General features: G+C 39.2%; 1 protein-coding gene across 3 annotated transcripts in view; it reads left to right on the top strand.

Annotated features, from left to right (window-relative positions):
* zfr2 (zinc finger RNA binding protein 2) overlaps window positions 1–26,410 on the top strand; it is a 64,460-nt gene that overhangs the window by 18,335 nt on the left and 19,715 nt on the right. Inside the window, exons 2-14 of one of the 3 annotated variants that reach the window (XM_030132074.1) lie at window positions 2,754–2,994; window positions 3,196–3,310; window positions 7,113–7,340; window positions 10,138–10,457; window positions 10,819–11,007; window positions 11,251–11,491; window positions 12,666–12,847; window positions 15,053–15,172; window positions 16,856–17,001; window positions 17,286–17,412; window positions 19,739–19,944; window positions 22,439–22,607; window positions 24,618–24,792. In XM_030132074.1, the coding sequence (XP_029987934.1) occupies window positions 2,754–2,994; window positions 3,196–3,310; window positions 7,113–7,340; window positions 10,138–10,457; window positions 10,819–11,007; window positions 11,251–11,491; window positions 12,666–12,847; window positions 15,053–15,172; window positions 16,856–17,001; window positions 17,286–17,412; window positions 19,739–19,944; window positions 22,439–22,607; window positions 24,618–24,792 (2,459 nt within the window). Of the gene's footprint in view, window positions 1–2,753; window positions 3,010–3,195; window positions 3,311–7,112; window positions 7,341–10,137; window positions 10,458–10,818; window positions 11,008–11,250; window positions 11,492–12,665; window positions 12,848–15,052; window positions 15,173–16,855; window positions 17,002–17,285; window positions 17,413–19,738; window positions 19,945–22,438; window positions 22,608–24,617; window positions 24,793–26,410 lie in introns of all 3 variants that reach the window. The other 2 variants (XM_030132073.1, XM_030132076.1) reach the window with 2 other exon arrangements.

The raw sequence follows: 26,410 nt of genomic DNA, 5'->3' as shown, positions 1-26,410 counted from the left end.
TGGTGCGAAGAGGTTGCCAACTTTCTGCAGAGTCAATGGCTACAGACCTCCAAACTTCATGTGGCCTTCAGATTAGCTCAAGAACAGTGCACAGAGAGCTTCATGGAATGGGTTTCCATGGCCGAGCAGCTGCATCCAAGCCATACAACACCAAGTTATGTTTGGCTGTGATGTAAGTAAAGCGCTGGATGCAGTGGTGTAAAGCACGCCGCCACTGGACTCTAGAGCAGTGGAGGCACGTTCTCTGGAGTGACGAATCGCGCTTCTCCATCTGGCAATCTGATGGACGGGTCTGGGTTTGGCGGTTGCCAGGAGAACGATACTTGTCGGACTGCATTGTGCCAAGTATAAAGTTTGGTGGAGGGGGGATTATGGTGTGGGGTTGTTTTTCAGGAGCTGGGCTTGGCCCCTTCGTTCCAGTGAAAGGAACTGTGAATGCTTCAGCATACCAAGACATTTTGGACAATTCCATGCTCCCAACTTTGTGGGAACAGTTTGGAGCTGGCCCCTTTGTATTCCAACATGACTGTGCACCAGTGCACAAAGCAAGGTCCATAAAGACATGGATGGCAGAGTCTGGTGTGGATGAACTTGACTGGCCTGCACAGAGTCCTGACCTCAACCCCGTAGAACACCTTTGGGATGAATTAGAGCGGAGACTGAGAGCCAGGCCTTCTCATCCAACATCAGTGTGTGACCTCACAAATGCGCCTCTGGAAGAATGGTCAAAAATTCCCATGAACACACTCCTAAACCTTGTGGACAGCCTTCCCAGAAGAGTTGAAGCTGTTATAGCTGCAAAGGGTGGACCCACGTCATATTGAACCCCATAGACTAGGAATGGGATGTCACTTAAATTCATATGCGAGTCAAGGCAGGTGAGCAAATACTTTTGGCAATATAGTGTATTTATTACTCAGGCCCAGTTGTGTTGATTTGTCTTCTGTCAGTTCACTCGTGCATCATGTTGACTCTTTTATGTCATTTAATTTTTGTTTCATCTTGGAACTGAAAACCCGATTAAAGATGCTGATGGCATTAGTTACTAATGTCATTGTCAGTAACTGCTGTTACCGCCTCAGACCAGGCTGATGATGGTTTCTGAGTGTTTGCCTTCTGCTTTTGGGATGAAACGGATTAGGGTTTGTTGAGTCGGTCACATTAGAAATGGGATCACATCCATTAGATCCTAGTCTTCATCAGGTGTGATAATACAGCTGCATTTAGTGCTTATCTAACATTAATGCCTCTGATTATACAATGTACATTTGAATTTTTTTGAATTAAGTTTTATTTAACTCAAAGTCAGACTGTATGAAAGTATAGGAAGTTTGATTGAAGTGTTCTCCACTACACTATTTAAAAAATAAATAAATAAATGACCATTGAACATCGTGACCTTCATTAACTCTGGTCAGATTGCAAAGTTTATTTAACCCAAATTAATCTCAACATATTTAATGTGGACCCAACAAAACATTGGCAGATGTTATAATGTCATCTTAGACTTTGTGAAACAGGAACTCACATTTTTCATCATTTTCATACTTTCTCAGATATAAATTATCAGCACAGTTGTTCAACACTGTAAAACACAAGTTTAAATGTGTTTGGACTTTTTTTGATGTAAAAGTGTTTTTCTGAATTGAATCCATGTTTTGACAGTTGTGTAAACCTAGAGTCAATAATGTTATCCTGACTGAAAATTCCATATCGTCCACTATCGGTAGCAGTTGTAACACACACCAAAGTGATAGTTCTTTCTTGGTAGTGAAAGCTCAATGAACAGGTCTGTTCTGTAGTTTTTATTCATGCACAAAAAATATAACAAGAAAATCAAGATGATACACATGATGCTCTGAGATGAATTGTGTAAAAGAAACAGCAAGATGAAGACAACATAGGAGACGTAATAAAACCAACACACAAAACACACAACAAACAGGACAAAACACACATATAGTCACTGATTTTATGAGATTTACTGCTTTATTAGCTCACCAGCTGATGGGTCATGAGCTATTGTGAAGGCACTGTGTCTGTCATTGTCTTTGTCTTTTTTTGCAATTAGCAACATCATCATCATTGAAACTACTGGTCGGATTAATTTCTAATTTTATATTTAGCTTCCTTGGGACAGTGTCCACAAAGTTTGTTCACAGTTTTGAGAAATTTAGATTTTTGATTTTTTGACTCATTTTTGAAATATTAAACATTTGCTTTTACTTATAATGATCCATATTTTGATGGCTTTTACATGGAAATGGTTAGAAATATAAATATAGTTACTATTGCGCACTGATAGGAAGTCATGTATGAACTTTAATTTCAGTGAAAATACCACCCACTGCTATTGGGGGATTGATCTTCTGCATCAAGACCACAGGACTCTTACATAGCAGCAGAACCTGACAACCTTGCAAATTCAACTTGTTATTGATTTTTGATAGAATGTGCTGGTGAGATACAGGGACATTGGTCCTATTTTTTTCGTTAAAAAAAATTAGTGCAACTGGTGGAAAAAACGACATAATTTGCTGGTATGTGTGGTTTTAAACTCTCCTTTCTGAACATGATGATCCTTTAAAGTATTAGTTGTAACATGGAAACCTACAAAACATTGAAACACGTTTTAACAGAGTGAAACCAAATAAAACCTGAAGTGAATTCTTGTAATTGTATTATTGCCTATTCCTAAGTAAACCCAGTTGGCTGTTTTTTGATGAATGTCTTTCTCCCCCTCACCCCCCCAGTGCCCAGCCCCCCCCTGCCTACTCCCACCCCTCCACAGCTAGCTACAGTGTCCAGCAGGCTCCAGCTGTGGCCCACGCCGTCACCGCCTCCTACTCGCCAGCCCCCGCCCAGGCCGCGCGGCCCGTAGCCTCCACCCCCTACCCCGCCTACCAAAGCCACCAGGCCCCTCCAGACTACACCTACAGGCAGCCAGACCCCCCAGCCCCACCGCAGCCCACCACCACCCCGCAGACGTACCAGGTATACTCCGACACGGTCAGTCTCTCGGCTTCCTTCATGGTTTCTTCCCTAGTGTCTGTGTTGTGGATTGTACAGTTTGACATTTATAACCACGGTTAAAGCATGTTTGAAGATTATGCTCCTTAATGCATGTACATTATGCATAACATCTTTAATGCACCATAGTGATATTTTTGGCGCTTTGTTCTAAACTCACAACAGGACAATTACAACTATGGACGTCCTGCTGCCGTGACAACCTATGACAATAAACAGTACTACCAGACGAGTATCGCCACCGCTCAGAGAACGGCCACAGAAAACTACTACCAGACTGGTGAGAGACTCCATGTTTGATGTCATCTTGTGTCCAGAGTTTCATAGTAACAGTAGTTTGGAAATTCAGTTTTCTTTAGTGTTTTGACAATGGTACCTGACCTGCGTAGGTGATTTTAGCTTTCCCCAGGAAATATTACTGTTGACTTATATTTAGATGTAACCCCTCAGAGTCACTAGATGTGCCCTGGACATCTAGGGACTCTGAGTCTTCCTTTAAACTTCTGTGAAAGTTCAGATGTCAAAGTAATACTGTGATTTCAATTGTGTTGAAAGGCCAAGGAAAACCAGACTTATGATACACAATAAAAACAGAATTTTCTGCCATATGGTCATCATGTCTGATATGTGTTCAGTGCAGGAAGAGATGGTGAAAATGGGCTTCTAAGGGAAGTTCTTGGATGGGAAAAAAAAACAAAAACATGTCAGTGTATTTGGTAGAAAAGTAAACTTTGTCAACCAATCAGATTTGTGGCATCTTGTTACACCTGATTGTTTAACTTTTTCCTACTCGGTTTTCATGTTTTTTCTGTGACTTTTAGGTTCAGTGTGTTAATACAGCATGTCCAATGAAAAGAATAACTGTGAAGTCACACAGGTGAGGTTGTGCTGAAAAGAACAATAGCAAACAAGGCAAGGTAAACAGTTTTTAATGAGAAATATAAAGGTCAAATCAATAGTATTCAAAACCAGCTAAAATACACTCCAGACTCCTCAGGGTTAAGGGAAAAAAATATAGTGCCAAAATTTCTAATCTAAATGATGTTGGTGTTATTTAGTTCTTGATATGGAGTATCTGCCTTAAACAATTTAATTTTTCAAGTTAAAGATGTTTCAGAATCAAACTTTTTGCAGCTGCGCATGTAACATATAGTGCTCCATTTGTTATTCAGGACTTGCAGCTGACGTCACTCGTCATGTGATTGTTTACACCGCCATATTGGTAGGCACACTATCTGGATCCAGAAAGTCAGAACTGTTGCTTTATATCGTGTTTTTCTTTGGACTCGTGTTTGCGTGTTTTGTTATTTGCGAGTATGTCTGCTTGTAATAAAGGCACCATAGATGAGTTTCAATGTTTACAAACAACAGTGATGCGCGCACAACTTGGAGGCAAAAACATGAGGACCAGCTACCAGCCGGCTCACATCAGCCGGCTCACATCCAGACTCACCCCCAGAACTCGTGAACAAGCCGATATGTTAGCTCTAAAACGGTCCATTAACTGTCTCTGTCCAAAAGCCGATCCCATCTTTTCTTTCATGGCCGCATAATTTGACTTGACCACATCGGGGAGGCTGTCCCATAGTAGAAAAGCAGACTTGCACAGACTGGTGGGGAGTATTCTCACCAGCTCCCCGCTGAACTCACCGGTGTTGCCCACTGTAGCTCTGACTGCCACTTTCAGCTGCCTCACCCAGCTGAGGAAACTCTGGCTGCCATCGTCAACAAAGGGAGCAGGTAGAGCCACAATTACTCTCTCTCTATAGGGTGATAGGCTAGGGGAAGCCCTCCTGGTAGGTTTAAAGGGGTCTTCATCACCGTACCACATGATGACAATTCTTTTTTTCCACGCCGCTAAGCGCAACAGGCACGCAGGCTAACTATACTGAGAAGCTACGCTAACCGCAGTAATAACTATAAACAGCGGTTGGCAGAACAGAACCACCGCTGCCACCAATGGAACTGAGCGGTCTTTCTGCCTAACTTATAATTGGTGAAAGCTAAGTAATAAATGGCACACAGGAGTTTAGCAGGTCCATCATTTAACAAGTTGTGCGATCCAAGGAAAGCTTGCCTACCGATATGGTGTTATAAACAGAAAACCACGTGATCATGTGACGTATGTGCAAAACCTGAATATAGAAAAAATATAAATATCAGTTCACTGTAATTCAGAGATTTGGTTCTTAACACATTATGCATGTAAAAAAGTAGCGTTAAAAACCTAATTTCCAGAAAAGTTTGGACTTTCACTAAACTACAATAGAAATTAAAACCTGTGATTTCTTAATTTGCTTCAACGCTTATTTAATTGACCAAAGTACAAAGACATTTTTCAGTGTTTTCATTGATCAACTTGATTGTATTTTGTAAAGTTGCAAAGTATTTTGGTTTCATCATTTGCTCAACACTATTTTGTGAGTGGAATCTGGGGAAATGTTGGTGTGTAAAGACCAAGGGTTTATTGTATTGCTGAATGTTTGACACCTTCAGCCCACAGGTGGTGTCGCATGAAAAACCATCGTGTTACTGCACTTACTATGGACACATAATCTCAGGGGGACATTGGAAAAACACTGTCCACTGCATCCAGAAACAAAGCCTGAAACTGTGGAACACAAGGAGGAGGAACTATGTTAATTCTGTGCATAGACTGAATATCTGCGAAGATGCATGCTCGTATTAAGTTGACATCTCTTCCCTGAAATCTGTGCTTATTTCAGAAGGACAATACCAAGCCTACTTCTGCCTTCACAGTCACAGAACCTGTGCTGGACTGTCCACATCTGTCTTTTACTGACACTGTATGGCGAATGCATTGAAATTCAAGTCTTGTAAACCATTAGAATGGACCAATATTCCACTTGTGACAGTTGATGTCCTTAGTTTACGAATTATTTAAAAATGTAAAAACAGGACCAGTTTATAAAGTTGTAAACATGCTTCTTTTTTGAGGTTGTTGCAGGTATCAAATATAAATTTGTTTCTATTTGGTTATTCTATTTCTAGTTGGTTAGTGAATTTGAGACACAAAACAATGTACTGTTGTCAGTTTAAAAGTTTCAAACAAAGTAGGAAATCACTGTTTTTAATGTACTTGAGAAAATGTCCCAGGTCCTCTGGAAATGAGGTTTGTATTTACCAGTTATTCAATGGTTAAAATTTGTCTTATTGTTTAGTAATACTTTCTGTAGCACCCTCATGGATTTCGCGTAGGCACGAGTAGAGTTAAAACACAGGGTTTATTCTTCTCCTTGGAACCCGTGAGAACTGCTCACGACAGAAAAACACAACAAAATAACTTTTAATACATGTTCTTGCTCTTCGTGTTAAACAAATAAATAAATAAATCACAGATGTTAATCACGTGAAATAAAACATTCAAAAGTACAAAAAACCTCGTTTGCTGGCATCAACGAGGGGCTAAATAATCCTTATGGCCTTAGTCTCGTCTTCTTTCTTGCTTGTTTCTTTGGTTTTATGGTTATTTCTACATCTTTTCATCTTCATGTGGTGAAGCTAACCGGCGGCTACAGACAGCAAGTAGGAAGTGCGTCAACAAAAAGGGGTCAGGCGGAACCTTAAAACTATGCGACTGTTCCCCCTACAGTATACCACCAGATGGCGCAAGAACATTGTGTATGTAAAATGTATTATATATTAACTGAAAGATGTTTGAATAAACACATAAAACTTACATATGAACTAAAATGTTAAATGTAGGAGACTGTTACACTTTGTATGATGTGACACGTTTATTTCCTCTTTAAATTGACTTAAAGGCCATATTAAGTCAAGACAAACCATGTCATTTTCAGTATCTTTGTGAGATGCTTAATGAATGGTGTAGACGACCCTCATGACTTGCTGCAGGATTTGTCGGTCATTCCAGTGTCCATTTTATTTGCGTTGCTCTTTTGAAGGGTAACGTGATCCATGTGGAATGTGTGTGCAGCACATTTACCAGTGAAATGAGATCCTGCCGCTTTGCCAAAACCTCTGACAGGCTCCCACAGGGAATGGAAGAGCTCTCCTCTTTGCTCTGCGGCCTTTATTTATTCCCCTCTTTCTTTTTTCAGTTGGAGTAAAGAGCGCCTACAGCCCAGCCCCCTCCACCGTGTACAGTCAGCCCCCCCCTCCCCAGAGGCAGGTTACAGCTCTGAAACCCATTGCCCCCTCCAGCTCTGTGTCAACCAGCTACAACATTTACCCAGTGTCCACCAGCATCCAGCAGCCCCCCACACCCATTTCATCGTACACCTTAGGCTCCTCCTTCAGCTCCAGTGTTTCAGCCACATCCTACTCAGGTAAGAAAAACAGGAAATGACTGGTTATGATAAGGACACATGGATTAAAGGAAGGATAAAACACTTGGCTTTAGTCCACTGTTGTAAAATGTCAAGAAGTCATGGACCAGTCAGTAAAGTTATCAGTTATTTTTGTAGTTGATTAATCTATTGATTATTTTCTTTGATTCACTTCAATTAAATTATTATTAAGAGTATTTGAATAAGTGAAAAAATTATAAAAATGTGAAAAAGACATGTCTGAAAATGACAACTTGTCCTTTATTCCAGAACCAGCTGAAACAATCACAAAAAGTATAAAAGTAAAAGGATGTATTAGAAATATCTGTATAGAAATAACAACAGTATAAAAATATATATAGATATAAACAACAAACAAGTCGAATGACATCTACAAACAATATGTGCACACATTTGTATCCAACTTATTAACTTACTAACAACTTAAAATGGAACTAACATACAACTTTGTGTTGATCCTAGCGTCATGTGTGTCACAATAAAGGTACATCTCAGAAAATTAGAATATCATGAAAAATTTCAATACTTTTTGTCACTCATTTCAGAAAGTGAAACCCATATATTACATAGACTTATTAGACATAGACATAGACATAGCCCAAATCATCACTGACTGTGGAAAGTCCAAAGTCTTCTTTTTAGATGAAAGTCAATTTTGCATGTCATTTGGAAATCAAGGTCCCAGAGTCTGGAGGAAAAGTGGAGAGGCACAGAATCCACGTCGCTTGAGGTTCAGTTTGAAGTTTCCACAGTCAGTGCTGATTTTGGCTGCCATGGCATCTGCTGGTGTTGGTCCACTGTGTTTTCTGAAGTCCACAGTCAACACAGCCATCTACCAGGACATTTTAGAACACTTCATGCTTCCTTCTGCTGACAAGCTTTATGGAGATGCTGATTTCATTTTCCAGCAGGACTTGGTACCTGCCCACACTGTCAAAGGTACCAAAAGCTGGTTCAGTGACCATGATGTTACTGTGCTTGATTGGCTAGCAAACTCGCCTGTCTATGGAATCTATGGAGTATTGTCAAGAAGAAGATGAGAGACACCAGATCCAACAACACAGATGACCTGAAGGCCACTATCAAAGCAACCTGGACTTCTGTTCCACCTTAGCAGTGACACCTGCTGATCGCCTCCATGCCACGCCACATTGATGCAGTAATTCATGTAAAAGGAGGCCCAACCCTGTATCAAGTGCATAGAAATTAACATACTTTTCAGAGGCCTGACATTTCCATTTCAAACATCCTTTTTTATTGATTTGATGCAATAATCTAAGTTTCTGAGACACTGAATTTTAGGTTTTCATTATCTGTAAGCCATAATCATCAAAATTTCAAGAAATAAGGCTCGAAATATTTAACTCTGTCTAATGACTCATATGTGGGTTTCACTTTCTGAAATGAGGGACAAAAATGTTTAACTTTTTCATTCAGTTCAGTTTTATTTGTAGAGCCCAATATCACAACAAGGTTGCCCCACAGGGCTTTACAGAATTAGTTGGATATGAAAAAACAACAGTAAAATAAACAGTAGATGAAGGAAATGGATTAATGTCCTGGGTATCCCCCGTCCTTAGACCCTCCTTCTCAGCAAGGAAAAACTCCAAAACCCAGTGGGAAAAGAGAAACATCGGGGAGAACCACAGTGAAGGAGAGATCCACTCCCATGGACGGACAGGCTATAGATGCACCATGACTGATGGGTGTCCATTTGCAGATGTAGTTCCAGTCTGTAAAGATGCAGTTTCATGGTATTCAAATTTTTTTAGATGTACCTGTAAGCGTCCATGTGAAACAATAGTTGAACCAATGTTTAACAGCAGCGAAATTAAGGAAACAAAGCTTCGATTTGGGAAAATTGTAATTTATTTATTGAGTCGCTTAATGTTTTCAATTCTATAATCTATTTCTTAGATAAAGCAAATGACCTTTAAAATGTGTATGACTCTAAACTCTCTTATCTAAAGAACTTTGGTAGACAGTTGACTCTTTGGGTGTAAGAAAATATTAATACACTTAAATGTCACGGTTTTATGTTTTGCAATATATCAACATGTAAATGTTAGTATAATGGGGGGGGTCATTCTACAGAGAGCATTCATGTTGATACACGAGCAAGTTTATAGTAATTCTGTCATCACTCTTGAGTTCATGTTTTTCAACACTGTAAAGTCTTAATGCTGGACATAAATCCAGTTCAGGTAGCATTCACCTGCCATCTGACTGTGGTATCTGACCATGTGGTATGTCTCCATCCCAAGTAGACGTGTCAGAGTAACCCAGTTTGTTTATCAACCAATTATGGACATTAACTAACTGCAATGTGCATTTTGCTGTGCCAAATACACTTTGGTGACTAATAATTTACAGCTACTTGGACATCACACCCAAGTAAGGTCTATCTGTAGGAAATGCTGTCAGTGCACACAAACAGCTTTTATTTTAATAGAGCTTTTAATTTTTAGATTATGACAATGTGTATAGAAAAGTGCAGATAAGCTGAAAAAATGCAGTCATTTCTTTTTACTAAACTAGAAAATTGGTTTTTTGAAAAAGTGTTGTTTCAGAACTGGTTTCAAAGCCAATGTGTCAGTATTAGTACCAGTACCATGAAAATGTCTGACACTAAGCCTAGAGTTTATCTCTTCCTTGGTTAACTTTAAGTGCTGCTTGCTTATTATCAGTATGACCACTGGCAGTTCATGTATGACCCATATTTTTTATAATTTTAACTTGTTTGTGTCCTCACTCTTTTTCTCTTGCTGTCCCTCAGGCATCAATTACTCCAGTTATGACTCAGCTGGCTATACCTCCACTTCCACCCCCTCTTATTACCAGCCAGCGCAGCAGACTCTCACCCAGCCTCCGCAGCAGCAGCCCCAGCAGCCCCAGCCCCCCCTCCAGCCGCCACCGAAGCAGCTCACAAGCTCCTCCTGGAGCAACTCAGGCAGCAACATGGTGGCAACCCCAGCAGGGAACACATACAAAAAGCCCACATTTCACCAGAACAAGTTGCAGAAGCCCAAAGGGCCTCCTAAGCAGCCGCAGCTCCATTACTGCGACATTTGCAAGATTAGCTGTGCAGGCCCTCAGGTAGGAGTTTTTTTTTATGGGAAGTAGTCATAAGGATTTCAACAATAAAGAGCTTTTAACAGAACAACATCATTGTATTACATGGATAAAAACAAATCATGAAACTAAACATATTAAATTTTTACTGTATTAGGCCAAAATTGAAACTGTCAAACCACTAAAGGTTAAGCTGTGTGTTAACTGTTGATATTTTTCAGAAAGGATGCCATTTGTATTGCTATAGTTTGCTGTAGTATTACATGATGCTTTTTCAATGAAGCTTTAAACACTTTGCATTTTTGCGTAAAGGTAAAATATAAAAAAAAACATGTCTGTTGTTTAAATTGGCGGCTGTGTTGATGAGTGTGTTTTTGTGGACCAGACGTACCGGGAACACCTGGAGGGCCAGAAGCATAAGAAGAAGGAGGCAGCCCTGAAGTCTGGGGGCCAGACGGGGGCCAGCAATGGGCCTAGAGGAGTTCAGACCCAGTTACGTTGTGAGTTATGTGATGTATCATGTACTGGAGTGGACGCCTATGCTGCCCACATCCGCGGAGCCAAACACCAGAAGGTTAGCACAGCTGTGATACCCTGTATGCATTGTTATTTCAGAACACACTCTATCGACAGCTGTAGACGATATTGACACAGCACGCTTTCATTAGTAGCCATTCCTGCAGTGTATTCATGTGATGTTCCATCTGAGCTGCCAAGTCCCGGAATCAAATCTCCCCCAGGGATTTTGATCGGATTAAGTATCAGATGCCTTAAAAGGTTGTGTCTTCCACTGTCTCTCTTTGTCAACCCTGTAAAGGTGGTGAAACTTCATACCAAGCTTGGTAAGCCGATACCGTCCACTGAGCCGGTGTTGGTGAATTCTTCTCCTGTTGTTACAACATCAACTGCTGGAAAACTTCCAGCGTCCACCTCTGCTCCCTCTTCAGTCTCAACCACTTCAACTCCTACAGTGACTCCCAAACAGGCGGCTGCAAATGCCACTGTCAAAACAATAGCACCTGTCAAGAAACCAGCTCCTTCCAAAATAACTGTCATTTGTAAGTTTGTGAATTTTTTTAACCCCCAATTTAAACCATGTCACAGTCACTTTTGACCATGAAATACAATATGACATAATCTCTTTAAAGACACTATTAAAGTAGTGCTGCAGCTATTGATTATTTTGTAATCAATTAACCTTTTGATAATTTTTTTCTGATTCAATTAAACAATTATTTGAATATGTGGGAGAAAAAAAATTGTCAAAATGTGAAATAGACACGTCTGAAAATAATAGACAACTTGTCCTTTATTCCAGAACCAGGTGAAACAACAACCACAAAAAGTAGAAAAGTAAAAGGATATATAAAAATATCCATGTATAAATAACAACAGTATAAAAGCATATATAAAAATATCTCTAAATAAAAACAAACAAGTCAAATGATATTTACAATGTGTGCACATTTGTATCCAACTTACTAACAACTTTACATGGAACTAACATACAATTTGAAAAAATAAAGTTAAATATTTTTAATGTTTGTGTTAAAGCTTAAAAGTTTGAAGGAGTATGTAATGGTTCCAATGAAGAAAAGTGAGCATACAGACATTTTCTGCCTTTTTGTCTTTACAAAGAAGAGATGTCAATGTCACTGTAAAAAAAGATAATGCATTTCGATGAAAAGTAAAACCAGCCACTGACATGACGCTTGACCTTTCATGTTATTTGTAAAATGCTTAAAAGTCATTGCACTTCTTTACTTGGCAGACAGCAGCAAGTAGACTCTGGAAATGCGATCTGTTGTCTCAATATGTTTGCATATTATGTAAAAATATACTTCCTTCAACCCTGATTCACTTTCACTTCACACGACTTTTGTGTTTTCATCCAAATTGTGTCCACAGTACTAGAAACCTTCCATGACAGTCCTTGTCTCTTCTGAGCTATGCTCCATGTTGTTTTTGTTGATCTGGTGTTGTGTGCATCACAATAAGCATCCCTGTGTAACACAACAGTGGAACCAATGTTTAGCAGCAGCGAAATTAAGGAAACAAAGCTTTGATTCAGGAAAATTATAATAGAATAATTTTTTTAATAGATTGAAGTCAAATAATAGATTGTTTCTACTCTATTATAAACACTGGTTTTAACATTAACATTTTGAGACTGTCCAACTCTACAGTTGTATAAATGAAATTTTTAAGTATAAAATCTCTCCTGCCTTACAGCCAGTAAACCCATCAGCGCTCCAGCAGCAGTGTCAACAGCAGCTGCAGTGGTTTCAGCTGCCAAAGTGGACGAGCCGATGCAACAGTCACTAAAGATGGACCCTCAGAGTGAGGATGAGGATGGTGACAGAAGCGGTAGTCAGGGGGACATCCAGCCAGTAGGACACGATTATGTAGAGGAGGTGGGTGACAAATAAGAAGAAAAACAGTTAATGAAATCAGGGATGTACATCAGATAAAAAGCATGAAATATTTTGTATATTCATCATTTTTACCTCCAAAAATAGAGCATAAACAATAACTCTAAGGATCTTCTGAACCACTTAATCCTCGAAAGGGTTTTGGGGTTGCTGGAGTCTATCCCAGCTACATTTCAGGCAAAGGCAGGGTACACAAGTTCATTGCAGAGCTCACATAAAGATGAACTACTAGTCACTCTCACATTCACACCCTATTAGTGTATGTCTTTGGATGGTGGGAGGAAGTTGGAGTACCCGGAGACAACCCGCTATAACACGGGGAGAACATGCAAACTCCACACAGAAAGTAGGGCATTAGTGACTTAAGACTTTTTCAGATCGACTTATTTGTCAATAAAGTTGAAGTCAAATTTACAAGTCATATGATGACGTCATCACATTGACAGCGGAGGAACAACACAGACACACAGCCATTCAACAATGAGCAACTTGTGCTAAAGTTTACTGTAACATTAACAATGTACAGTGTACAGTAAAGAGCAGAATAAAAAACTTGCAAGACACAAGCATCAGCAGTCCTTCTCAGACATTTTAACCAAACAAAACATAGGCTAACACCTTGAATTTCTTTTAAATTTAAGTGAACAACATTAAGTGGAAAAAAGTTAAGACCACGGTAGCCAAGACACACAGCATGTTAGAGAAAAGAGCGCATTGTCTTCATGAAATAAATGAACAGAATAATCCAAACACACTGGATGTCCAAATTATTGTTCAATATTAGTCTTGCTTGCATGGTTCACAGAACATTATGTAGACCATAGTTTTTCTAGATCACAACCAATTTAGTAATCCTACCCTCATCTGTTTCCTTCAGTCTTGGCCTTGCATGCTAGTGATGCACGGGTCTTTTTTTTTTTTTTCAACTCGCATTTGTGGAATTATTTGACCCACCCCAAAAATAAAGTGACATTTTTTGGACCTGCACCAACCTGACCCGTGTCTGCTGATCTGCACATCACCACCTTGCACTCCATGTTTTCATGTAGAAAGATGAGAGTATCAACATGCGCTGACATGCACGCTGTCGGTTGATGGGGGAGAGAGAGAGAGAGAATAACACGCGACTAGTCGACTCCTCCAAAGTAACATCGACTTGTGCCACAGACGTTGATGCATCAACAAACTTGCTTTTCTGTTAATGCCCCACAGAAAGGTCCCTGGTGTTGGAATCAACCCCAGGGAAAGGCGACAATGCTATCCACTGCACCACCATATCACCCAACTCTAAGGATAATTATTATAATACACCAGAAGATACTGAGATGACTTTGTAAAGACATAAGTAACTCCCTTCTCATTTGAAAACAATGTGTCACAAGAGTTTTTATGCAAAGATCGGGAATCTCACACTGTACTAGATTAGATGATTAGTGACTATGGCACAAAATTTGGAATTTGGGCTCCTAAGTCCAAAGAAGGAATATAAAATATGCTGAGGATGGAAAAAGGTCACACAGTCCTACCTGTAGGGGGTGGTAAAACTGCTTATATGGTTTTACCCCAGAGGAAAAAAAAATTAACAAAACAGAGCCGTAAACTTTTACATCAGAAAATGAACTACTGTCTGTTCAACGTCATCATCACCTGCAGACAGAAGGAGTATATAATATTGGATTCTGTTGTGATATTTCTGAATAAATCCAACATATTCCATTAGATATTTAATTTCTTTTTGGTTTTTGTTCATGTGACTTTTCATGAGACAAGTTTAAAAACGTATAAAATTAAATAGATTTGACTTTGTCTGAACGTCAGGACAAATAAAAGACTTAAAATAGCTTGGACTGAGATTTTTGACCTCATACCAAACAATCCAGAAGACAACTCAACTCCATTGTAAGATTTTATTTTGACATGAGAAAATTTTGACGTTTATATTGCTTGAAATGGTTTCACCCAAAGCTATCTTGAAAATACAGTTCTTCTTTTATTTATTTCTTTCTTTTTTTTTTTTTTTTGCAGCATTTAGCAGAAATTTCATAAAGACTTTCTAGCATATTGGAATTCAAGCAGTCTGAGAGGAACCAAGAATTCTAGTTCTGAGGTCCCTAGTCTGACTTTAAGGAAGTTGCCTTAGGCCCAATACTAAAATGAAATATTCACTTTAAATCTCTTTATTTCCAGGTCCGTAATGATGATGGTAAAGTGATTCGATTCCACTGTAAACTGTGTGAGTGCAGCTTCAATGACCCCAACGCTAAAGACATGCACCTGAAGGGAAGAAGGCACAGGCTGCAGTACAAGGTAAGAAACTGACAACATCACAGTCCACTTCCCCACTAAAACTGCACAATCATAATATAAGTTTACTTGACCTTTATATATGTAAATGTAATTTATGATATAATTGTCATGTCTGTGTATTTTTGCATCTTGTATACTGCATGTCTAAAAATAGTTAATTCTACACATTTTGTAATGATAACAGTAATGCTGAGGATGCTTAGTTTTCTGTTAGGTGTCACCAAGATAATTATTAATTCTTCACATTTGAGAAAACTGGATCTGATGAAATATTTTGAGGGATTTTAACTTGAAATAGTTTTCATAAATTTTTAGGGTGAGAGAAGATATAATTATACACTAAAGAAGAAGAGACATTTACACACATTGAACATCAGAACTTAAATTAATGTTGCATTTATGATTAACTGTTATCATTTTGATCCAGCTGCAAAATAATTGTGGTTCACTCACCTAAGACTATTATGTACCTTACTGTGACAGAACTAGTTATGATAGCTGTATTGGGTATCATTTTCATTCAATCACAGATTTTGAGTTGTCAAATACTAAACCAGATCCTTCTCGGCAATAGTTCTCCAGTTTTACTCTGACAGCAGTACCACACTGAAGAAAAATGCATGACATTGTGACAAAGTGCACTTTGCACAAACCAAGGGGAGACCACAAACAGAAACCACATAAACATTTTATCGAATAATGAAACTAAGGGTGTGTATGCACATTAGTAAATTAGTGTGGATGTAGGTGTTGCATGTGTGAAATGTGTGTATGAGTTCACAAAAGAATAAGAAAATGTTTATGTGACAGGTCAGGTAGGGAACAGGAGGCTGAACAAAGAAGAGAGAGAGCAGAGTGCTGTCTACTCTATTTAAAGTGTACCTGTACTAGTCATGCTTATGACACTAATTGTGTTTTACTTTAAGAAAGAAAGGTGCAAATTCAGTAAAAAAAAAAAAAAAAAAAATCACCATAAATGCACCACACTGGACCTTTTTATTACATGAATTACAGATGGGGGCAGAACTTACAGCTTATACCATTACTGGCCGTAAATGACATACCCTTGTGGTTTCCGGGTGATGAGTGTGAGTAAACAAGTAGCAGTCAGTGAGTGAGATTAAGTGGAAAGCATGTGTTTGTGCTTGTTTGTGCAGCCATAAGCTTTGCACTCCGCCATTGTACTAGGGACGTAATCCAGCACTGGCCAATAATGTGTTATCTTAGATTGGTGTCTCTAGCTGCACGGGGTCAATGACCAGCCTGTCGCAGCCCAGCTAGTCGGATAATACATTGTTACTTCGTCACTACTGGTGCTGGAACAGCCCATGAAGGAGGCAACATGGCGCTGACCATGCCTGACGGACAGAGCAGTTACTTAGCGCTCATGCGTACTTGACAATGGACTGTGACGCAAGTTACCAGACAGAACCGCTAATATTATACATGATCTTTTGAGATAGCTAGCAATGAAAATTCACTACAGGTCCCCTTTAAATCGAATAATAATAGACCCCCAAGGTGTGTGGGCTGGACTCAGCTAGAGGGGGTCCTGCACACCAATGACTGCCTAAAGGAGAGGGAGTAACCAAGACCGAATTCTTCATAAGAACAACCACCACTGACTACTCTTTTCCTTTTCTGTTTTACATGAGTTCTGTCCTCTTCCCACTCACTTTGTAGAAAAAAGTGAACCCTGAGCTTCCAGTGGAAATCAAACCCAGTAACCGGGCCCGGAAACTGCAGGAGAGCAAACTGAAGAAGCAGAAGCAAAAGGCAGTGCTAAAGCGACAGAGAGATGATGAACAGCGCTGGCACATGGAGATGAGGTCAGGCATCATCACTCTTAAATGTTTCTGCCTGTCTTCTGCACTTTTTGTATTTCACTGCGGTAAACACTGCAATTTCCCCATGGTGAGATCAATAAAGTCATATCATCATCATCATCTTTGTCAAAAGCCTAAACTTATTTATTCACAAATTTATAAATATCAGTAAAGTCTATTATGTGGTGTTATATTTACCTGTCTATATCATGGCAGCTCTGATCTTCTTTGGTAACAAATAGAATTTTAAAGACATTTCTTTTACTGACTTTTGGTCACTCCTTCAGGCGGTATGAAGAGGACCTGTACTGGAGGAGAATGGAGGAGGAACAGATGTACTGGGGGGAGCAGCGCCGTCGGATGGCCCCTCCACCTCTGATGAGTCGTCCAGGGATGCCAGTGCCCCCTCTATTGGTGAGCTTTGGAAACACTATCATTAAAAAACTTCTTGTATCCCTTTGAGGGCTTTTTTCTTAAGCTCCTCTTCAGTATATAAAATCAGTTTGTGCAGATTGTGAAGACAGTCGAAGACTTCATACCTATCATGCCAGACAATTCTACTATGTAGTTAATACTCTCAAAGAAACTTTTATGCAGCATGTCAAGAATGCCCATCAATTATGACCATGTTAAAGGATGACTGGGATATGTCTAGGTACTGTGTGTGCATTATGGGTAAAATGCAGAGACTGAATTTCCTCTCAGGGATAATAAAGCGAGTTAACCTTAACCTTGAACCTTGATATGGTAGAGATTGTGTCCCAACCTGTGTAAAGTGTCTATGTTGAAATGTGCTGTATATTTTGAGTTAGTGGCATGAACACACAGACATCTATATACAGACCTGATCAAAATCTTAAGACCAGTTGAAAAATAGCTAGAATTTACCTTTTGCACATTTGGATCTTAATGAGGTTTTAAGTAGAGCTACAAAATACAAAAGCAAGAAGGGGGAGTGAGACAAAAAGCACTTTGAAAAAGTAATTTATTGAAAACAACAAGTAAACTGAAATAGGCTGTTTATCAGCTGATCAAAAGTTTAAGACCATCGCTCAAAAAATTACAAAAAACTCTCCAAACCAGAACAAAAAATTTTCTCAGTAGGACTCAGTAATGAGTAGCTCCACCGTTCTTGTTAATTACTTCAAAAATTTGTTTGGGCATGCTTGATGCGAGTGTTTCCAGGAGGCTGGTGGGAACATTGCTCTAGGTGGTGAAGATGGCTTCACGAAGGGCATCAACTGTCTGGAACTGATGGCCATTTTTATAAACTTCCCTTGCCATCCATCCCCAAATGTTCTCTATGGGATTTAAATCAGGGGAACATGCGGGATGGTCCAAAAGAGTGATGTTATTCTCCCTGAAGAAGTCCTTCGTCAAGCGAGCGTTGTGAACTGCCGCGTTGTCCTGTTGAAAAACCCAGCTGTTACCACACAGACGAGGGCCCTCAGTCATGAGGGATGCCCGCTGCAACATCTGCACGTAACCAGCCGCCGTTTGACGACCCTGCACCACCTGAAGCTCCAGTGTTCCACTGAATGAAAAAGCACCCCAGATCATGATGGACCCCCCTCCACTGTGCCAGGTAGAAAACATCTCAGGTGGGATCTCCTTGTCATGCTAGTAACATTGGAAGCCATCTGGACCGTCAAGGTTAAATTTTTTCTCATCAGAGAATAAAACTTTTTTCCACCTTTCAATGTCCCATGTTTGATGCTCCCTGGCAAAGTCTAAACGGGCAGTTTTGTGGCGTTGTAGGAGACGAGGTCTTTGAATTCGGTTTTTGTTTTTGAAACCCTTTTCCCGCAGATGCCGTCTGATGGTTATTGTGCTGCAGTCGGCACCAGTAAGGGCCTTAATTTGGGTTGAGGACCGCCCTGTGTCTTGACGGACAGTTAATCGGATCCTCCGGCTCAGCGCAGGTGTAATTTTTTTGGGTCTACCACTTGACTTTTTTGTTCCGTAATGCTCAGGATCTGTCAAAAAATTTAGAATGACTGTCTTACTGCGTCCAACCTCAGCAGCAATGGCACGCTGCGAGAGGCCTTGCTTATGCAGCTCGACGATCCGACCACGTTCAAGAAGAGAAAGCTTCTTAGCTTTAGCCATCAGGAGGGAATGACCGTGTGAATGCCCGACAGAAAATGAGAATTTTGAGCAGATTTTGGCTTTTATAGCCTGCGGTCTTAAACTTTTGATCAGCTGATAAACAGCCTATTTCAGTTTACTTGTTGTTTTCAATAAATTACTTTTTCAAAGTGCTTTTTGTCTCACTCCCCCTTCTTGCTTTTGTATATTGTAGCTCTACTTAAAACCTCATTAAGATCCAAATGTGCAAAAGGTAAATTCTAGCTATTTTTCAACTGGTCTTAAGATTTTGATCAGGTCTGTATTGTATACAGATAGATAGTTCCAGGGTCTGACCAAAATAAGTCAAGGAAATGTAACTTCCACACTTCTATAATAGAATATATGTGGTCTAGTGAAAGCTACTGTGCACTCTAGTGTTTTTTGCATTCATTAATTAACTTTCAGCACATTGTAATCCATGTGCTCTTCCAAAAAATAAGAATGTTTTCAGGCTTTAGTAAAGTGAGACATGGAAATTTAGCGGAATTTTCTTCAGAGAAATTATGGTCTTGAAAATTTGGTTGAAAAAAAAAATGTGTTGATAAATCTGTGCCCGGACCCTGTATGAAGCTTGTGCTTACCTTCAATATCCTTAATCGTTTTCTTTAAGACCTGTGTGCGTCGACCGGACTCTCCCGATGACCGGCACATCATGGCTAAACACTCAACCATCTACCCGGTGGAGGAGGAGCTGCAGGCTGTTCAGAGGATCGTCTCCCACTCGGAGAGAGCCCTCAAACTGGTGTCAGACTCCTTACTGGAGAAGGAGACTCCAGGTCCACCCGCTGCTGCTACCGAAGAAGGAGACGAAAAAGGGTAAACATGAATTTTGGTACACTGGACTCGTGCAGGGTGGGAAACAATGACTTTGTTTACTGAAACCTAAAAGAACTTTTTCACGATTTCGACCCTGTGTGAAAATAGTATCTTTTATACAATGGTTTAATTAACTAGTATGGTGTTGCCCAAACATTATATTTATGGAAAATCTTTTTTAAAGTCAAAAACCACTAGGACCCAGTGGGCTTTATCTGGATGTAACTGAAAAAGGTAAATTTGGGCATAAATGAATGTTCATAGCTGTTCTGGTTTTTACCCCTTGGCCAACTTCTGGCCGAAGGGGTATTGTAATTGTTTTGTCATCTGTCTGTCTGTCCGTCTGTCTGTCCGTCCGTCTGCCCATTCATTCAACAACATAATCACATTATCTGAAGAATGCATCTGCACCAAATTTATACTGTGGATGCATCTTGGAATGGAGTAGAAACCCATTGAAAATAGGTCACCTTGACCTACTTTTTCAATGTCCAATGGCCTCGTGCAGTTATAATATCTGAGTAGCCTACTTTCAAATATAAATAAATATGTAATAAGTTTTACACAAAGACAATCTCATCTAAATTATAGGGCAGTAACTGTCAACAGAATCTTACACTATATTTGGCCGAGGGGTATTTAGAATGTGTAGCACATTATGTTGGACTGTTTGGCCTGTTGACCTCACCTGTGTTTAAAGACTAACTGGTTGTACTGCTTTGTTAATTTTGTCATCAATTTAACGTATAACAAAATGCAGAGTTTCAGCTGTCATGTGATTTTCACTGACAGAGAGTGTAACAGTGAATTGCAATTTTTTTGTGTATTTCTGTGACATTTACAGTAGATATAGTCTAGAATAGACAATGAATCTATAGGACAGGAGGGGACTAAAGTCAGACTTAATGTGTATTTGAGTTTCTTACATTTTTTCTATGATAACTGTAATAACTCGTCTAAATATGGACACCTCGGTTTCCAAAAAAACAACATAGTGACTACCCAAACTGAAACATTCATTAACAGGCATCATGGAGGTTCAGCTACTATTTATGTACAGTTAGGGATGGGAAGATTATCCGATATGTATCAATAGATCAACACGAGCATGCATGATCTGAGTGCACCGGTAGAGAAGCTGCGAGTGAATGAAAAGTTTGGAATGATATCGCAATACATCAGTTATTGAATGTTTGTATCGATAAAATTCAATCCATTTAATAGAAAATGTTTTTTAGTTGCATTTAAAAGTGTTACTCTTCATTTGGGTAAAGTTTTTCTTTTCTGCAGACCCATGTTAACGTGGCTGTGGATTCCCAAATGTGTACACTGTACGCTAACAGTATGAGTTTCATGGATGCACTGTGGCACGAACACCACCGATGAAACTGTGATGACTGTATCTGAATCTGACAAGACATAGAAGGGAGGTGACGACCTGTGGTTTCTTAACATGTACTTTTTACTATATCAAGTGCATTGAATACTGCCATACATACCAGAGCTACATCCTTAAACAGTGACATACATATCTAACTGCGCATCCCAGAATACCTAGCGCAGGTGTCTTTTAAAGTGACAGAACCTTTTTCTGTATTACCTACATTGCAAATACATTACATTTCAAATTGATTCGGCGAGGGAGCATGAAGTTGAGCGTGAGAAACATGCAGAGAAACGACGCTGGAAACAAAGTCCTAACTTTTTCATGTGACTGTATGTGAGGCACGTGTTCTGAAATTGCACAAAAGTCATGATCTTACTTGATAAATAATCAAGCTCATTGAATTGCACTGCATATTGTTTTTTTACCAGAATGAATGTGTTGAATCAGAATGGGCTTAATCGTTCTGTATCATGAGTTGGATGTGAATTGTATCGCATCGCAAGATGCCACACACATATATTTAATATATCGGAGATGCTGTATCGAGATGCGTATCGTATCGGCCTTACAACTACAATTCCCAACCCTATCACAGTTACATCATCTATGGTCACAAAATAGTTTTTCATCACTGTGTATTGTGTCTTATTGTTTAATGCATATTTATGGTACTTGACTAACCTGTTTCTATCTTATAATTTAATCATGCTGTTAGATGTAAAGCACTTTGGGCTTCTTTATGTTGTTAAATGCTATATAAATAAACTTTGATTTGATTTTGATTTTATTTGAAAATATGGAGTATATTGAATGTATGACCTTTTCCCCCAAGAATCATGTCCAGTTAGATGCTTTTGAATATTTTCATATTTTGAAAATGGATGAAAAATTGTTACACTTTAAAGAAAATTTTATAAACATACTGAACTCCAAACCCAAATACCAAACCATGAATTTTATGAACTGTTACACTTCAATGATCAAAATGCAACTTTACTTTACAACCCAAAAAAGTCTCATTGAACAAGTCGACCAATGAGAGCATATTGAACTGCTACTGTCTGGACCTGTACGGTCTTTGTCACATCACCCATTTTTGTGTTACAGTACAGAGAATGCAGCGCGGCTGCTTAAAGGAGTGATGAGGGTGGGCATCCTGGCCAAAGGCCTGCTGCTGCGCGGTGACCGAAATGTGGAGCTCATCCTGCTCACAGCTAAGAAACCAACTATATGCTTACTGAAGAACATCGCTAAACAGCTACCTAAAGAATTGGCGGTAAGAAAACCTCATAGTACACTGAAAGACACACTGAGGTCAATATTTTGGACATCCCATTGCAAGGAGTAAGGCTGAGGGAGGAAATGAAGTGGTTTTGTCTTGAGTAATATCAGTCTGAACTGTAAATATAGTCCAACAGAAAGATCAGGGTTGAAGTAGGTTTTTAAAAAGAGGAAGTAATTTTTTTGGCAGATTTGTTCACAATGATTTGTCTTTTAAGAGTTGAAGATGGACAGGATTTTCTATTTGTAATAAATAAGGATGGATCACAAGGATGTGACTGCTGTAGAGCAGGTCAACTATAGCTTCAGTCAACCAAGTCTCACAGAAATAATTTAATATTTAACTAAATTGCATTTCCAGTTATGTTTTGTTATACATGGAATCAGTGCTTTGATTTTGTTGAAACAAAATGCAATTTTTCAGTGAAGGATCCACTAGTTTTTTTACAGCAAAATTCAGGACTTTGCCACCAGAAACACTTTGGTTAGATTGAAGAAAAGATCACATCTTTCAGGCCTTTTTCACCCAATTACTTCGTATAGTGATCTAGCCTTTGTTTCCACAGGTTTTCAGGTAAACTATTCTAATCAAGGATGCAGTATTAGTGGAGGGCGGTGCACAATGTGCAACAGACCATAATGTTAGAATGATTTAGTTCATTCAGTTTCACTTTTTGACAACTTTTTTGCAGTCTGGATAATCTTTACTCCTATGTTCCTTAAAGGTGATGCTGAATCGCCTCTCAGCAGTTAAATCACATTGTTTTTTTGACTTCTTCCTTTGTCTCCATCTTCGGTGTCCTACCTGTAGAATATTACACAACAGTTTACGCTTCAGGTTGAAGTAAAACTTTGCTCCAAATGCTCAAAACTGTTAAACAATAGCTTTGCAAAAAGAAATGAGCCCAATTCCATTTTGGAGCAAAAAGGTTGTGAGTGACTTTTCCTAAACCTAACCAAGCGTTTTCAGTGCTGTAATTTAAGCATAAATAGTTAAATAACATCATCTCAACCTCAAGGCAAATAGTTTTGTTCTTTAAGCCAAACGAAAAAAAAAAACCATACCAAATATTTATATATATTTTTTTATATTTTTCATCATTTTGTAAGTTCAAATTAAGATATTTGCAGTTGCAGTTTAGTTTCCATGCAGATTATTTCTGAGAGACATGGTAATTTATCCTCTGTAGTAATCTGTGTACTTCCATAGGTTTTACCAGTCAAGACAAAACGTGACAGAATCCACTGCAAATATTTAGTTCATCCTAATGGATTCTTCTTTTTGCTCAGGACCGGTTCATTATTCATTAGTGAACATGTTGACTTGCCTGACAACGGTGGCTATGAATTTATTTATTTATTTCTGTGGGAGCACAATGTACTTGATTCTGCTTCAAAATTAACAGCTCTATAAAGTAGACCTACTGTGGTTTACTCTGTGATCTATTTTAATTTTCCTTGTATTACATTTTTCTAAAATTGTATGGCTTTGAGCTTTTATTTTCATGTTCACCAATGACGAAACTGTCCTAAACCAAAGAGAAAAATCCATCTGAATTTTCAGAATAACTTGTATTTTCATTTAAGGCCCACAAGACAGAGCAGAGGATTGGTACCAAACAGATAAACTGAAGACCTGTCAGTTGTGATGTTTTGTAATTGACTCATTCTTCCTCCCTCCGCCTTTAGTTGGAATTAGTGTTTCATTAAAGGTGCTTTTCACTGATCTTTAGATTTACTGCCTGGTTATGACACCTGAATCCTACAGAGTGAGGTGGGGCCGTCTTCATAAATAGCCCCCTTTGTTGTCCTATATATCACTCTTTCAAAGATACTGTTGATGAACTACTTTAAGTCAATGACCGTGTTTAAATGAGGAATGCCTCATCTTTTTAGCCTTGACCAAAATAAATTGCAATGGCCTGATGAGGCTATATTTTTGCCCACCCCACATACCCCCTCCTCCTCTGTAGTGAGTAATCCCAAGTGTCCTTTTAACCGGCAGACATTTTCTGAAGATCAGTATGAGGTGCAGGCTCACCCCGAGGAGGCGAACATCGTGATATTTTCAAGCAAGGAGCCCAAAATGCAGGTGACCATTTCTCTCACCTCGCCGCTGATGAGGGAGGACCCTGCCACTGAGAAGGACAAGCAGGCAGGAGGAAAAGCGGCTGAGAAAGGTTAGAGAAGCCAAAGCTTTCAGTACCAGACAAACCAAATGTTAGCACTGTGTTTAATACACTATATACCCCGTCCCCCGCTTCACCCATTCACCCTTAAGCAGCCTACATTTTAGGCTAAAAAAAATTACACAGATTGAGAAATGGGACTTTTAACTAAGCCCACATTCAAGAAAAAAGTTTTATGCTATTTCTTTTTTTCCTTTAACCCCTTAAATAAGAACAAACTCATATTTATTTGTCCCACTCCTTTTATTTTCCCCATTTTTTGCAGTTACACAAATCCCTCTTTATTTCTGTTTTTTCCACGACATGGGAATTAAAAAGCCGGGCTCTCCGACCTTTCTGTGCCACTAGGGTGTGTGTTTATCTCATGAACACATGCTCAGATAATACCACCTTTTGGGAAATGATCATAGAAGCAGACTGATGACTGAAGTGATGATCAGTGTTGAGATGATGCCCAGGGATGAACGCTATTTCACAGAGTAAATCATTCATTTAAAAGTGACATTTTGTTTTGCATTTCGATGGCACACACTAGGGGATTCTGAGGTCCAACGACTTCCCATTCCCTTAACTGTCATCCCTGTCTCATAACAAGGCATTATCCATAACAAGGTGCGGGAGTGTCATTTTATCGCCTCACAATGATCACTTTAAAAATTAAACCAAGATGACATTAGTGAATCCATTGTCATTATTTGTCCCATTCAACAGTGCAGGGGATTTTTAAGGTCATTGTGTCGCAAACACTCCTCCACCTCCTCCAATAATTGTCAGCATTTGAATGTGTTTTTTCCCCATTTTGAAAACATGGTAGTAATGTTTTCTGTGGCCGCTGTCTTTTCTTTTTTGAACTTTTGTTTGGGTTTGTTGATCAGTGCCCCTGATTCTGTATCAGCAGACCTAGGCAAGCCGATGGCTAATAATCTGAAGACCACACTTGTATACATACCACTAAGAATAGTAAAACCAAACTGACAACATAGCCCATGTTTATGAAGCGTTTTAGAGTGGGACAAACCCTTTGTTATACATGATCATCAGAGGGATTCAGCTGCTGCTAAATGTACAAAAATTCCAGCTCTAAAATGCAGGATAAATATGGGTCTTTGATTCTAAGTGGTATGGTAGTGTAGACTTCAAAATGTGGCTTTGTTTTTGTTCTGTATTTCCCTTGTGAGAAAGCTAATGTCCTCTGTTGTTGCTACAGTTCTAGTGAACATGGAAGTGTGGAAAGCCCCGAGACTGATCTTGTGAAATATTCCGTCACTGTAGTCATGTAACCACACTGAATGTTTTGGGAAAGCCTGTCATTTGTCCTTTGTAGGTGCCCTCAAGTGGTTTTATAAAATCCTAAATTCAACACAAACATTTCTAACCTATGTAGCTTTCCACTCTGTAGTTCTACTAATTACATTCATGTTTGGCTTGTCACATTGTACTTAACAGATTGGATTCTCTTTAATGGTTTTCTTGCGGATGTTAAGTTTGGTTTTTCATGCTGTGTGATAAAGGGTTTCCTAGTTTGTGTGACTTTACTGGTCAGGTGGAGAGTTTTAGAAAATACGGGGACTATTTCTATCCATGTTAGGTAGTGCCAGATCTGTTAAAA

Source organism: Sphaeramia orbicularis, chromosome 4 (genome assembly GCF_902148855.1).
Source record: "Sphaeramia orbicularis chromosome 4, fSphaOr1.1, whole genome shotgun sequence".
Lineage (NCBI taxonomy): Eukaryota > Metazoa > Chordata > Actinopteri > Kurtiformes > Apogonidae > Sphaeramia > Sphaeramia orbicularis.
This window is presented reverse-complemented; position numbering and strand designations above follow the sequence as displayed.